The 15,798-nt window shown below is 43.2% G+C and overlaps 1 protein-coding gene across 1 annotated transcript in view; it reads right to left on the bottom strand.

Annotated features, from left to right (window-relative positions):
• The window catches only part of ZNF236 (zinc finger protein 236), a 502,799-nt gene that overhangs the window by 114,090 nt on the left and 372,911 nt on the right, over positions 1-15,798 (bottom strand). Inside the window, exons 19-20 of the mRNA XM_030211824.1 lie at positions 12,290-12,441; positions 2,047-2,262 (exon numbers count right to left, since the gene is read on the bottom strand). Coding sequence (XP_030067684.1) covers positions 2,047-2,262; positions 12,290-12,441 — 368 coding nt within the window. The remainder of the gene's footprint in view (positions 1-2,046; positions 2,263-12,289; positions 12,442-15,798) is intronic.

Genomic DNA, 15,798 nt, shown 5'->3' with positions numbered 1-15,798 from the left:
CTGTTACGTTTGTGGAGGAAACAGCGAGCCTTCCAAAACCCACCAGAAACCCACTGTATCCACATCTAGGTACCCCTCTTCACCCGTAAGGGCTATGGTAGTGGTTTACAGTTGTGGGTAGTGGGTTTTAGGGGGGGCTAGGGAGGCTCAGCACACAAGGTAAGGGAGCTTTGTTCCTGGGAGCATTGTATGAAGTCCACTGCAGTGTCCCCTAGGGTGCCCAGTTGGTGTCCTGGCATGCCAGGGGAACCAGTGCACTACGAATGCTGGCTCCTCCCACGACCAAAGGGCTTGCATTTGGCCGTTTCTGAGATGGGCGTCCTTGGTTTCCATTATCGCCGAAAATCAGAAACTACCAAGTCTAGGGACGACCATCTCTAAGGATGACCTAAATTTCAAGATTAGGGCGTCTCCGCCCGTATTATCAAAACGAAAGATGGATGTCCATCTTGTTTTGATAATACAGGTTTCCCCGCCCCTTGAGCCAGCTATAAACTACAACTACATCATCAGATTTGCTGCTAAAGCAGATATCATACAATATGGTTGGGAAATGTCCTCTGATTCCCAAGCATCAAATATCCAGAGTTAGGGAGTTTAATAAGTAGTAGTATTGTATTTTATTCATTTCAAAAAGAGAGTCAACTGAGTGTCCCATCTTGATTAATGGTTCCAAAGTTTCACTGTGTCCCTAGGGAGGACAAAGTTTCCAAGGCATTTCTGCTCACAAACCAACATTTTGGAGGCAAGTCTATAACAGTGTAGGTACCTATTTTTCCTTATATAATACTAGTAAAACCAGATAGATAAGCTCATATACAGTTAGGTGCAAACACTTAAGCCATACAGCTGGTATAAATACTTGCCCCTAATGCTGGGGATACACACATAACACAGTATTCTTTAAGTTATGCACACTCTGCCAGACTCTACCTATGTGTATGCCTATGATACATCTGTACTTACAGAAGAGCGCTTAGGTGCTTATTTGGCATTTATGCACAAACCTTTATAAATATGAGCCTGTATACATGCTAACATTGCCTGAACTGAGTGAAGAAGTTCCTGGGGACAGAGTTGGGAAGGAGTTTGCATTTGTATGCATACTTTAGAAAATTCAGCTGTATCCACATATGCATAAGTGAATTTAAGTGCATGCAGTGCCGTAGCGAGGGCTAATGGCACCTGGGGCGGGTCGCTGCTGCGCACCCCCCCCCCCCCGGGTGCAGCACAGCGCGACCCTGCCCCTTCTGCGGCGCAACCCCCCCCCCCGCATTCTTACCTGCGGGAGGGCTGATCCGCCCCGAGTGTACGTCACTCGGAGCTGCGTCGGCCCCGCTGGTTTCCTGCTCTCTCTGCCCCGGAACAGGAAGTAACCTGTTCCGGGGCAGAGAGAGCAGGGAACCAGCGGGGCCGGCACCCCCCGAGCGCGTGCACCCGGGGTGGACCGCCCCTCCCGCCCCCCCCCCCCTTTCCTACGCCACTGAGTGCATGAATTCTTCGGTGTAAATTTCCCTGTGGAGGCTTTGAAAATTTGCTTAAGTCCACATAGAAGAAAATATTCATGTACTTTCTATACAAGCAAGCAGTTTAAAATTATCTTAGGACGGTCATTTTCAAAACCTTTTCCACGGGTAGAACACTGCTTTAGCTGAAGACTAAGCTTTTATAAAATTGCTTTATCTAAATGGGGTATGCATAGTATAATTTCACATATACTGTTACCAGTTGTAGAAGGTAAGCTCTCTTGAGCAGGGACTGTCCTTCCCCATGTTTAAACTTGTACAGCGCTGCGTAACCCTGGCAGCGCTATAGAAATGCTAAGTAGTAGTAGTGGGGGCAGGATTTGGAGCTACCCATATACTTTTGTATTTTCAAAAGTATGAGTATAATTTTAATCAGAAAATATATCCTTACAACTTATGTAAGTGTGTAGGTACTTTTCCTGTGATGATATTCAAAATGAAAATACACATTTATTCCTTTGAAAATCCATCTCCTTATGTTAGGTTCAGCTGATGATGTTCAAGTATGAAAGTATCTTACCTCCCCCTCCTCCCCCCTCTTCTGAAGCTGCTCCTGCTGGTGGAAGAGTCTGGTGCTTCTTCATGTGCTTTTTGCAGTGAACTGTTGTTCGGAAAGTCTCATCACAAAATGGGCACTTGTAAGGCTTCATGCTCATGTGAGTTGCCATGTGTCGTGTAAGACTACCATTAGTAGTGAAAGCAGCATTGCAAATATTGCAACTGTATGCTTTAACTCCTGAATATAAACAAATGAAACAGAAGAAATGGAACAATGTTATTAATAGGCTTCTGGTGATTTTAAACAAGGAATGGTCCAAAATGCTTATACAAGACTTTCTCTATTATCAAATACTTGTTATGAGGCAGCTCACTGGAGTCTTCCACACTAATTAAGGTTTGGAAAAAAACATTGGTTTCCACTCCTTTATTTTGTTTTGTTATGAAAGTACCTGGTAACAAACAGTAACATAGTAGATGATGGCAGATAAAGATCTGTATGGTCTATCCAGTCTGCCCAATAAGATAAACCCTATTGCAGAGCTGCCAAGGGGTCCCAATTATGAGTGGGAGATTTTAGTACATGCCCCCAGCCCACTCTACCTCATGGCTCCACCTCCTGGCACACCTCAATCCCATGGCCACTCCAAAAAATATTTTATTTACACCAGTGACAGCAGGAATGGGTAAGAAGGAGTGTTTCAGTTCACTCTATTACACCCCCTATCCAGCACCTATTCCCCTCAGGACATAACTACTACTACTACTAAACATTTCTAGAGCGCTACTAGGGTTACGCAGCGCTGTACAAATTAACAAAGAAGGACGGTCCCTGCTCAAAGGAGCTTACAATCTAAAGGACAAAATGTCAAGTTGGGGCAGTCTAAATTTCCTGAGTAGAGGTGTAGTGGTTAGGTGCCAAAAGCGACATTGAAGAGGTGGGCTTTGAGCAAGAAGATGGGCAGGGAGGGGGCCTGGTGTTGGCAGTGGTGGAGAAGGGTACTGAAAGGAGGGATTTGTCTTGGGAGCGGAGGTTACGGGTAGGAACGTAAGGGGAGATGAGGGTAGAGAGGTAAGGAGGGGCTGCAGATCGAGTGCATTTGTAGGTTAGTAGGAGAAGCTTGAACTGTATGCGGTACCTGATCGGAAGCCAGTGAAGTGACTTGAGGAGAGGGGTGATATGAGTATATCGGTCGAGGCGGAAGATAAGACGTGCAGCAGAGTTCTGAACGGACTGAAGGGGGGATAGATAGCTAAGTGGGAGGCCAGTGAGGAGTAGGTTGCAGTAGTCAAGGCGAGAGGTAATGAGAGAGTGGATGAGAGTTCGGGTGGTGTGCTCAGAGAGGAAAGGGCAAATTTTGCTAATGTTATAGAGGAAGAAGCGACAGGTCTTGGCTAACTGCTGGATATGCGCAGAGAAAGAGAGGGCGGAGTCGAAGATGACACCGAGGTTGCGGGCAGATGAGACAGGGATGATGAGGGTGTTATCAACTGAGACAGAGAGTGGAGGGAGAGGAGAAGTGAGTTTGGGTGGGAAGACAATAAGTTTGGTCTTGGCCATGTTCAGTTTCAGGTGGCGGTTGGACATCCAGGCAGCAATGTTGGATAAGCAGGCTGATACTTTGGCCTGGGTTTCCGCAGTGATGTCTGGTGTGGAGAGATAAAGCTGGGTGTCATCAGAATAAAGATGATAGTGGAAACCATGCGATGAGATCAGGGAGCCCAGGGAAGAGGTGTAGTGCTAAAGGCCCACCTGTTTGATGCTGCTTTTGATTCCTAACTTGTCACCTACTCTTAATCCTTATCTTGTCTTCCTCTCTTCAATAGTTCCCTTTTCCCTATGTGTCCTATTTGTCCTGTCTGTCTGTCCTGATTTAGATTGTAAGCTCTTTTGAGCAGGGACTGTCTTTTCTTTATGTTCAATTGTAAAGCGCTGTGTACGTCTGGTAGCGCTATAGAAATGATTTGTAGTAGTAGTAGTAGTAGTATATTGAAAAAAGAAGGGGTCCAAGGACAGATCCCTGAGGAACTCCAACAGAGAGCGGGATAGGGGTGGAGGAAGATCTATGAGAGTGTACTCTGAAGGTACGATGGGAGAGATAAGAGGAGAACCAGGAGAGGACAGAGCTCTGGAACCCAAAAGAGGACAGTGTGGCAAGAAGTAAATTGTGATTGACAGTGTCAAAAGCGGCGGATAGGTCGAGGAGGATGAGGATGGAGTAGTGACCTTTGGGTTTGGCAAGGAACAGGTCATTGCAGACTTTAGATAGTGCCGTTTCTGTCGAGTGTAGGGGGCGAAAGCCGGATTGAAGCGGATCAAGGATGGCATGAGAGGAGAGAAAATCAAGGCAACGGCTGTGAATGGCGCGTTCAAGTATCTTGGAGAGGAAGGGTAGGAGGGAAATGGGGCGGTAGTTGGAGGGACAGGTAGGGTCAAGTGATGGTTTTTTGAGGAGTGGTGTGACTACAGCATGCTTGAAGGTGTCAAGGACAGTTGCCATAGAGAGAGAGGTTCAGGATATGGCAGATGGTAGGGGTGACAGTAGGAGAGATGCTGTTAAGTAAGTTGGTAGGGATGGGGTCAGAACAGGTGGTGCATTTCGAGGAGGAAAGAAGATGGGCGGCTTCCTCTTCGGTGATATCAGGAAAAGAGAAGAAGGAGGCCTGGGTTGGTTGGTTGAGGGAGTGGGTTATAGGGTGAAGAGGAGGAGATGGTTTGGTGGTGAATTCGAGGTTGATCTTCTGCACCTTGTCGCGGAAGTAGTCAGCCAGTGATTGAGGAGAGAGTGGGAGGGGGGGGGGGGGGGTGTGGGAACGGAGGGCACTTTGAGGAGGGAGTTAAGTGTGGCGAAGAGACGACGAGGGTTAGAGCTGAGGGAATTAGTCAATTGGGTGTAATAGTCCTGTTTGGCGAAGAATAGGGAGGAGTGGAAGGAGGATAGCATGAATTTGTAGTGAATGAAATCAGTATGGGTGCGAGATTTCCTCCAGAGGCGTTCAGCCGATCGGGCACTCTATTACACCCCCTATCCAGCACCTATTCCCCCCAGGACATAACCATGAGGGGGCCTCGGCCCCTCTCCACCTTGAGCTTAAGCCCACTCCAAAATTGTGGCACTGGTTGAATCGCTGGTGGAGCTGCCCAAGCCCCGCTAGTTGAAGAGGTCCACTGCATGAGACCCTTACCGTGCTGTTTGAGCAGTGCAGCAGTTGGCAGTGTACTTCAGCCGCTGATTCCTGCCCTCCCGCATATGCTCAGTTCAGGCACTTGAAAATGAAAAATAAGATGATACTTTTTAACCGTACTAGCCTAATACATTTTTCAGAGATCAAAACCTCCTCCCTCAGGTCAGGAAGAATGTATACTGCTGTTATGGTATCGTCTCCTGACCTGAGGAAGGAAGTGTTGATCTCTGAAGGCTATTCAAAAATGTATTAAAATCAATCCAATAGAAAAGTATCATCTTATTTTCTATTTTGTGTTTTATTTCCATTTATTAACCTTTATTTTACTTTATCCTAAATTAAAAATAAAATTATTTTCTGTATTTTTGTTGACTGGCCATTTACTTTTTCTAATTGTGTTGGTCCCAGTCTCTTGATTATGCTTTCCTTTGTCTTCTCTTAACTCACTTGCCAGGGTTTCCTATCTATTTGTCATTTTTCTCTCTCCTTTTTCTTTGTTTCTTCAATTTATTTTTCTGCCTCTCTCTGTCCAGGTTTAATTCATTCTTACTATCCAGTCTTTAATTTCCATCTTTTTACTTCATTTACCTATGGCTTTTCATCTTTTCCTTGCTCTCCCCATGCCCACCTTCCTCTTCTTCTCCAGTCTTTCACTAACCATCCTCTCCCCCTTTCCTTCCAGCAGCTCCCCTCTTTCTCGCTCTACCCTTCCATCCAGCATCTCCCCTTTCTCTTCCCATCCATTCAATGTCTTCCCCTTTTTCTCACTATCCTTCCATCCAGCATCTTCCCTCTTTCTCTCCCCATCCTTCCACCCATCCACCCTCTCTCCCAATCCTTCCATCCAGCATCTCCCTCTCTCTCCCCTTCCTTCTAGCCAGTCTCTCTCTACCCTTTAAAAACTACTCGCTGGAATGATCACCTCCAGTCAGTACCGGACAACATCTCCATTGTGTTATTTCTATTTTATAGAGATACATAGAGACAGATTTTAGAAAGGACATACAAATTGGAATTGAGAAGTCCAGGTTTGGATGCCTCGTTAGTATTTTAGAACAGAATCTGCCAATATAGAGTCTGTTCTAAAATACATAGGGGGCATTTTTGAAAGAACATCCAAGTCAGAATTGGCATGTCCTACTCATAATGTTCAAAATAACCGTCTATCTTACAGCCATTTTCAAGCAGAAAAAAACGTTGGAATTTCCTGTTCAAAAATACTGAGAATGCCCAAAACGAACAGCCATTTTCCAAATAAAATATCAAAATTATGAATGCCAAAAAAAACAAAGACAAGGACAAAACAAAGACATGGCAGCATCTGTCCAAAAATGGCCACATACATGTCCATGCAGAGCAGAAAAGAAGCCTAGTGGTCAGTGCAATGCACCTTAATCCAGGGCACCCAGGTTCAGATTCTAATACATCTGTTTTTAAATGGTGAGTCCCCTTAAGATATGGAAATACTTACTGTACCTGAATGTGCAACGCCTCAATAGCTCTCAGGCTTGTAGATGTCTAATATTTAAGTACAGTAGGTATCTGTTTTTGAAGACTCACAATTTAAAGGTAAAAAAAAAAGAGAGAGAGAGTCAAAGTGAGAATGCCCATAATACCCGATGTTGTCAGAGTGCCTGGTATTTCAATCCATGTCACTTTCAGGGGTGAGAGAGGAGGACAGCAACTACTGGAGGATTAAGGAGGGGTCATGGCTTAATCCTTCCAGTGGTCAGCTCCTCAATAAGGGGACCTTTTCATAGCCTAGACGTATGAGTGAAACAGGTCTAACTTAGAACACCCTTCTTTTCTGACTTGGATGTTTCTTTCCATTTATCACTCTTGGATGTCCTAAATTTGGGCCCTTCCTAGTCCCGCCCTTAATGTGCCCACAACATGCCCTTTTGCTATTTGGTCAAACTGCAATATAGGACATACAAATTCTGTTTTTGACATATGGACATTTTTGACCATTTTGAGACATCCATGTGCTTTGAAAATGAGCGCCATAGTGTTGTTTACATGCAGGAAGAACATCCATTTTTGAATCATAAATGTCTAAAGTATCAACAGGTGGAATGACAAAAAGAGGATCCCAATAAGGACTAGAGTATATGAATACAATTCCAAACAAATTTATTAATTAAGCAGATCACAACCCAAAGATTGTAACGTGGGTAAAAGTTATTTTGCAGGATGTTTGATCAAGCCTGCACATAAAATCCACAACTGTACGCCATTTTACATATGCACAAGGGAGCAAACTGGAACAGAAAATTTTACCCTTAAAAAGGATATCCAAATGATGGAGTCCAATAAAAGGCCATCAATCAAATAAAAGGGCTGTCAAGGCTTATATCTGAGGAAAGACTATTTATTTATACCAGTGGTTCCCAAACCTGATCCTGGAGGCACCTCAGTTAGTCAGGTTTTCAGGATATCCACAATGAATATTCATCAGAAAAATTTGCATGCAGTGGAGGCAGTGCATGCAAATATTTCATGAATAGTCATTGTGGATATCCTGAAAACCTGACTGGCTGGGGTGCCTCCAGGATCAGGTTTAGGAACCACTGGTCTATACCAATGTTATGTTCCTTTGGAAGGACTGATGAGGAAGTTATTTATGTTGTGCAAAATATGTTTAACAAACTCTGAAGTGGAACTGCATGAGATCAATTATCTTCATACAAATTAAAACACAGCACCCACTCAGGCTAACAAAAATACATTTCACTACCTCTAAGAGGAAGGCATTCCTCACTCAAAGACTTCAAAAATTATGGATAATTTTTCTAGACATCACAATTAAAGATAACATTGCTATATAAGGAAAGTGCCGATTCCATACATTTCAGAAAATGAGTGGACGGAATGAATTCTGTGTGCTCTTTCAACCTAGTCAACAAACATTGCTAATGCATTTTCTGTGACTAAAGCATGCTTCAGATATGAACAAGTGGGAAAAGCACGCAGAGCATGGTTCACAGAATTCTTTCCAACCACTGCATGTAAGAGTATGTGCGTGTGTGTTGGGGGGGAGGGGTGCAGATGTGTGTATGTGTGCAACAGGCGAGGGAAAGATAGAAATTCCATCTTTCAAACTGCCTTCCCCTCAATTACTATTCTATAATGATCAGTGAACCAGTGTATGTACACTACAGCTGTTGGAACTGCTTCTCCCACTGAAATGTGTTGATGCATTTTTTTTGTTTGTTTTGAAGGAGGTTCATTTCTTTTCAGACCCCATCACATGCAGAATCTTCACTTCTATAGCAAGAAACTTCCCCCAGACCACCCCCCTCTCTTCCAGTCCACCAATCCCTCTGCCCTTCCATTGCCTGGATCCTACCTACAGTCTCTGCTGCTAGTTACTATCGAAGGAGGCAGAGCAGGTTCACTTACACAAGGTGGGGAGAACTAGAGAACTGCAGATAGATGTTCAGATACTTGTCCAGATATATTATTCATCCTACTACCTTCTGGACATTAATGTAAAATTCTGCCGACTTCTAAAAAAGAAAAAGGCCAGGCAATTGTCAATTCTAACTTCTTCAAACCTGAGTACATTTCATAGGGCCTCTTAAACATAGAGATACAAAGTATGTATTAACTTTGCCAATAGCTTAATCTGGCCCTGTTCATGGGCATGTGAGGGTTATTGTGGGGGGCTGGTGCAATTTGTGGGGTGGTGGGGCACTTGTAGGGAGGTAGTTTTAGAGGTTCGAGACAAGTTGTGGGGAGTTGTTTCATATACAAGTAGGGCAGTATTGGGGAGTGAGATAGTTTGCGGGATGAAGGGGCAGTTGCAGGGGGGTACATTTTGGGGTGGAGCAGGTTGGAGGGATAGTTTTTAGGGGTGCAGTTGAGGGAGTTCTTTGGAGTGGGGCAGTTTGCAGATGGCAGTTTTAGGGGGTGAGGCACTTTTGTGGTGGAGCAGTATAGGGGGGGGGGGGGGGGTGGAGCAGTATAGGGGGTTTGGAAGAGTAGGGAATTCCACCTTTAAAATTGATTTCCCCTGATCCCTAACTGTCATATTTCATACTATCTAAGTTTCTATGCTACAGAAGCTGGAGCTCTTTTTAATTAGGCTATATTTTGGGGGCCTGCTTTCTCTGAAACCTCTTGTGCGGTTTGGCCCATTTTTAACTCAATGTGTCTTTACTGGTTATTCCCCCATGCCAAGTTTCATTTCATTCTGTTAAATTTTCAGAGAGTTACTTTGTTCCCAGACAGACAATTATTCTCAAACACTTTTGTATAATGTTTTCCATAAAAACAGCCATACTGGGTCAGACCAATGGTTCATCCAGTCCAGTATCCTGCTTCCAGCAGTGGCCGACCAGGTCACAAGTACCTGGTAGAAACACAATTAGTAGCACCATTCCATGCTACTAATCCCAGGACAAGCAGTGGATTCCCCCATGTCCATCTCAATAGCAGGCTATGGACCTTTCTTCCAGGAACTTTTCCAAACCTTTTTTAAACCCAGATACACTAGCTGCTGTTACCACATCCTCCGGCAATGAGTTCCAGAGCTTAACTATTCTTTGAGTGATAAAATATTCCTCCTATTTGTTTTAAAAGTATTTCCATGCAATTTCATTGAGTGCCCCCTGGTCTTTGTACTTTTTGAATGACCGAAAAACCGATTCACCTCCACCCATTAATTTCACTCAGGATTTGTAGACAATCAATCATATCCCCCTCATTTGTCTCTTTTCCAGGTTCAAGAACCCTAACCTCTTTAGCCTTTCCTCATAAGGGAACAGTTCCATCCCCTCTAATATTTGGTTGCTCTTCTTTGAACCTTTTCTAATTCTGCTATATCTTTTTTGAGATACAGCGACCAGAATTGAACACAATACTCAAGGTGAGGTCACAGCATGGAGTGATACAGAGGCATCATAATATTTTTGGTCTTATTTTGTATCCCTCCTCATAATTCCTAGCATCCTGTTTGCTTTTTTGGCTGATGCTGCACACAGTTATGGTACAACACTGGACAGAAGATTTCAGTGTATTGTCTACAATGACACCTAGATCTTTTTCTAGCATTAGATAACTATGATTCTGATTATTCTTCCAAATGTACATCACTTTGCATTTGTCTATATTAAATTTCATCTGCCATTTGGATGCCCAGTCTTCCAGTTTCCTAAGGTCTTCCTGCAATTCTTCACAATCCGCATGCGTGTTGACTACTTTGAATAGTTTTGTTTCATTCACAAATTTAATCACCTCGATTGTTGTTCCCATTTCCAGATCATTTATTTGTTAAATAGCACCAGCCCCAGTACAGATCCCTGTGGCACTGCACTATTCACCCTCATCCATTGAGAAAAATAGCCATTTTATCCTATCCTCTGTTTTCTGCCCAATAACAAATTCCTAATCCACAGCAGAACATTGACTCCTATGCCATGACTGTTTAATTTTATCAAGAGTCTCTCATGAGGAACTTTGTCAAAAGCTTTCTGAAAATCTGGTTACACTACATCAACCTGCTCACCTTTATCCACGTTTATTCATGCCTTCAAAGAAATGAAGCAAATTGTTGAGGCAAGACCTCCCATGGCTGAATTCATGCTGACTGTCCCATTAAACCATGTTTCTCTATGTGTTCAGTAATTTTATTCTTTATAATAGTTTCCACTATTTTGCCCAGAACTGAAGTCAGGCTTACACTGGTCTATAATTATTCGGAGCATCCTGGACCCCTTTTAAAAAAATGATGTCACACTGGCCACCCTCCAGTCCTTAGGTACTACAGATGACTTTAACCACAGGTTACAGACCACTAGCAGCAGTTCAGCAATTTCATGTTTGAGTTCTTTCAATATTCTGGGGTGTATACCATCCAGTCCAGGTGATTTATCACTCTTTAAGTTGGAAAGAATAAAAAAAAAGACTCTCAAAATTGCACAGCTGAATGCAAATATTTAAGTAAGATGATGCATTGGTACATCCAGGAATGCAGTCAGGACAAAGCAGGACAACAATGTGATGTAAGAACATAATCGCACTTTCTTTGGAGTGGGTGCCAATTTGTGCTTGAAAATCTATGTGCTACTAGATCTGGGGACCTTTTTATAAGGGCACATAGGCATGCCTACATTGACATTATATTATATACATAACACTGACATTTTTGGAACCCGGACAGACTTCCTTTCATAAAATTATCCTCTATATGACTAATGCTTTTGATTTTGCCTGTCCAAATGCTGTGGCAATTAAAAAAAAAAAAAAAGAAAATTTAAGCACAGGACCTGCAAAGAGAAACTAAGTGTAGGTGACAAGGAGTCCTGGCCCAGTCAGCTGATGAGGAGCCAACACTGACAAAAGTGAAGACTGGGGTTGACAGGGAGTTCTTACAGGAAGCATATGAAGGGGGAATAGCCAAACACAGACACTTAGCAAATTAAGCTCATTCTCACATACCCAAACCTCTTTACCTCAACAGAATTACAAAAATATACATACTTGAAGCTTCTGGAACAAATGTGTAAATCATGAAGACTTAAAATGTGCTTTGGAAGAAGTCACAGAATTCTGAATTTGTTCAGGTTTACAGAGAGGGACCATTTTAATAATAAGTGTTATACTATATCATAGTAGTAATGGAAAAGAAAAGCAAGCCTTCCTGAAAGAGTGTATCTTTAAAGGTGATCTCAAGACGGAGGTGGAGACTTATTTATAAGAAAGAGAGATTTCAGTTGATGGGAGAGACCAAGAGAGGTGACATCTTCATATCTATCCCTATGTCTCAAAGATTCAGTTGGAAATGAATGATTTAAGTCAGACTATAGTAGAAATCTGACTATAAGTATTCTACATAAGGGGAACATAAATAGGATCATATACATATCAAAGAAAATTAATCCCATAAAATCTTTTGGCCTTCTTGTTTTTACCTAAAAACTTTGCTCCATAAGCAGGATAAATAACAGAGCAAAGGAGAGGAATCCTATCATTCTCAGAGGAAGAAAAAGGTGCTAGAGACAAGAGGGATGAGGGAAGAATGCCGATATACTTATACATAAAGAAAGCACAATAGTAAAACAAAGTTTTATTATTACCTGTATGAGTCTTTTCATGAGATTTGAGAACTCCTGAGGAAACAAAGCCACGGCCACACAGTGTACATTTATAGGGTTTTTCACCAGTGTGCGATCGCACATGTTGTTTCAAATGGCTGGATTTCTTAAAACCTTTGTTGCAATACTCACATCTATGATAAAAACATATAAACAATGAAAAAAGAATAAGCAGAAGTATCAACATTTATGCTGAATTCCCCAATTTTACAAAATTAATGGAGTGGAGGAGTAGCCTAAAGGCTAGAGCAGGCTGAAAACCAGGGGAGCCTGGTTCAAATTCCCCTGTAGCTCTTTGTAGTTTGGGGCAAGTCATTTAACCCCTCATTGCCTCAGGTACCAAACTGGATCATGAGTCCTCCAGGGACAGGAATAAACCTACTGTACCTGAATGTATACTGCTTCGATAGTTTTCAGGCAGTATATAAGAAATTTAAATTTGAAAAAATATATAACCAAAGACAGAAAAGAGCTAATCTGAGTATCACACTTACAGTTAAGAAACTGTACCAAGGTACTTACCTGTAGCAGGTATCTATCCATGGACAGCAGGTTACAAGTCCTCATGACATGACATCACAGACATAGCATGGCGCAGGGAACGCAATTCCAGCTTACAGTTTCTAGAAGCTTTTGAGCAGACTCAGTGTACAGGTGTACTACTGCCCCATGGGACTGATTCCATTCTTAAAGCTTACAACAGAATAGAAATCCATGGGGAGGTGGGATAGTATGTCAGGACTTATATCCTACTATTCATGGAGAACACTTGCTACAGATAAGTAACTTGTTTTTTTCATGAACGAGCAGGATAGAAAGTCCCTGTAACAAGGGACTCCCTAGCTACAGGTTGCCTTCAAGAGAAAAATGGTGCTGCAAGAGGCAGACACCAATATTATTTGGGGGTAACATGTTTTTAGTAATTTATCTTCTTTTGTTGTTGCTGTTCTTAAGAAGACAGCCTAGACCCGAAATAAATGGGCCTAGAGGGGCTGCAGTTGGATTCTACTGGTCAGAGAATCTGGACGATCATGTAGCCAAACCATCTGCTGTGTTGATAATCCTGCTCCAAATAATAATTGAAAGTGAATGTATGACTAGAAGTCTATGTTGCAGCTCTACAAGTCTCCTTCATTGCGATTGACCTCAAATGGGCTACTGATGTCACTATACTGTAGCTCTGACTTGATGAGCTGTGAAATGGCCTTCAAACCTAAATGGGCATAAGTGAAGGAAATGCAGTCTACAAGGCAATTAGACAAAAGTGTCTGCTGACGGCAGTCCCATAGAGTCAAAAGAAACAAAAACTGGGTGGACTTTCTAAGGGCTTTGGTCTGCTCCAGATAGAAGACCAAGACTCCCTTGCACTCCATAATGTGTAATGTGCTTTAACCTTTGTGGGTATGAAGTTTGGAGAAAAATATTAGCTGGACAATTGGTTAAGATGGAATTCCTATACTACCCTTAGGGGGTACTTCGAATGAGCATGCGGAACAATTTGTGTAAGCTGGATCAGTTACTAAAGCCTAGGAGCTCTATCCCAGTCACTGCTTATGGTTCCCAGTCACTACTTATGGCTCCAGTACACTTTCACTTCCTGGTACTGTCCCTTCCTAATCTGTTTCTCCATCTGAAACCACTGTACACTGCACAAACACATTGCCCACCCTCTGCTTTCATCATCTCGCCATCTCTTTTGTCCCCTTCCTTCTTCTCAGCTCTCAAATTTCAACATTTCCTGCCTTCTATTCTGAGTACATTTCACCTTCGTCACTGTCGTCATACCTCTTCAACTCTTCTCCATTTTCTCTTGCTCCTTCTCCTGCTCTCCGCTGGGGTCATCAATCCCAATCCTGGTCCTCCACAACAGCTCTCATCCTATTTGTGCAGGTCACACCATGATGTCTCCAATCTAATTTCTGTTCCTCTCCTCCCCCCTTCTTGCCTGCCTTTCTCATGTGCTCTGTGGAATGCCCGTTCTGTCTGTAACAAACTTTCCTGCGTCCATGACCTGTTTATCTCTCATTCTCTCCATCTGCTTGCCCTAACTGAAACTTGGCTTTGCCCTGAAGATTCTGCTTCAGTCGCAGCCCTATGCCATGGAGGTTTATCTTTTCTCCTATACTCCTCGCCCGGTTGGCCGCGGAGGTGGTGTCGGTCTACTACTTTCACCCTCTTGTAGATTTCAACCTCTTCTTCCTCCTCAGTCTCACTGCTTTTCTTCCTTCGAAGTCCACTCCATTCATCTATTCACTCCTCTGCCTCTCCGAGTAGCAGTCATTTATCGACCTCCTTATAAGTCCATTTCTTCCTTTCTCACTGACTTTGACGCCTGGCTTTCTTTCTTTCTTGAACCTTCATCTCCTTCCCTCATCCTTGAGGATTTTAACATTCATGCTAATGATCCCTCTGACTCTTATGCTTCTCAGTTCAACATCCTCTTTCAATCTTCAACTGTGCTCCACCACCCCCACTCACCAGAATGGCCACTGTCTTGATCTTAGCCACTTCTCTAACTGCTCACTCTCCAGCTTCTGTGCCTCAGCTCTTCCCCTCTCTGACCATCATCTGATAACTTTCACACTTAAACACCCTCCTCCCCAGTCCCGTCCAATCTTAACCAATACATTTAGAAATCTTCAGGCTATTGACCCTTCTACTCTATCCTGCAGTGTTTCAAATTTCTTCGCTACCACTATGTTATCCAAGTCTATCAATGAGGCTGTCTCTTCCTATAATACAATTCTCTCCTCTGCTCTGGATACTCTTGCTACTCCCATTCTCCATCCTGTAGAGCGTACCAAACCCCAGCCTTGGCTGACCTCTAGAATCCGCTACCTACCTTCCTGTGCCCGCTTTGCCGAACGCCTTTGGCTGAAATCCCATGCCCATGCTGACTTCATACATTTCAAATTCTTGCTGACCTCCTTCCAGTCTGCTCTTTTACTTTCCAAAGAGGACTATTACATCCAGTTGACAAATTCTCTTGGCTCAAACCCTCGACGTCTCTTTGCCGCACTGAACTCTCTCCTCAAAAGTGCCTTCACCTTCACCTCCAACTCCCCCCCCAGACTCTGGCTGAGTACTTTCATGATAAGGTTCACAAGAATAAACTTGAATTCTGAACCAGGTCACCTCCACCTCTCCTCCCCTTAGTCCATTCTCTCAAGCCTCCAACCCCTGCTTCCTTTTCTGAAATCACTGAAGAGGAAACTACACATCTTATTTCCTCCTCGAAACTAACTACCTGTTCCTCTGATCCTATTCCCACCCATCTACTTAACACTATCTCTCCTACTGCCATCCCTTTTATCTGTCATATCCTCAATCTTTCATGTTCCACTGCAACTGATCCTGATGCCTTCAAACATGCCGTAGTCACACCACTCCTTAAAAAACCTTCACTGGACCCTACCTGTCCTTCCAACTATCGCCCCACCCCCCTCCTCCATTTCCAATCTAAGATACTTGAACGTGCTGTTCACTGCTGT

The sequence above is a fragment of the Microcaecilia unicolor genome, chromosome 1 (assembly GCF_901765095.1).
Source record: "Microcaecilia unicolor chromosome 1, aMicUni1.1, whole genome shotgun sequence".
Taxonomy (NCBI): Eukaryota; Metazoa; Chordata; class Amphibia; order Gymnophiona; family Siphonopidae; genus Microcaecilia; species Microcaecilia unicolor.
The sequence above is the reverse complement of the archived record's forward strand: the minus strand, read 5'-3'. Positions and strand labels throughout refer to the sequence as shown.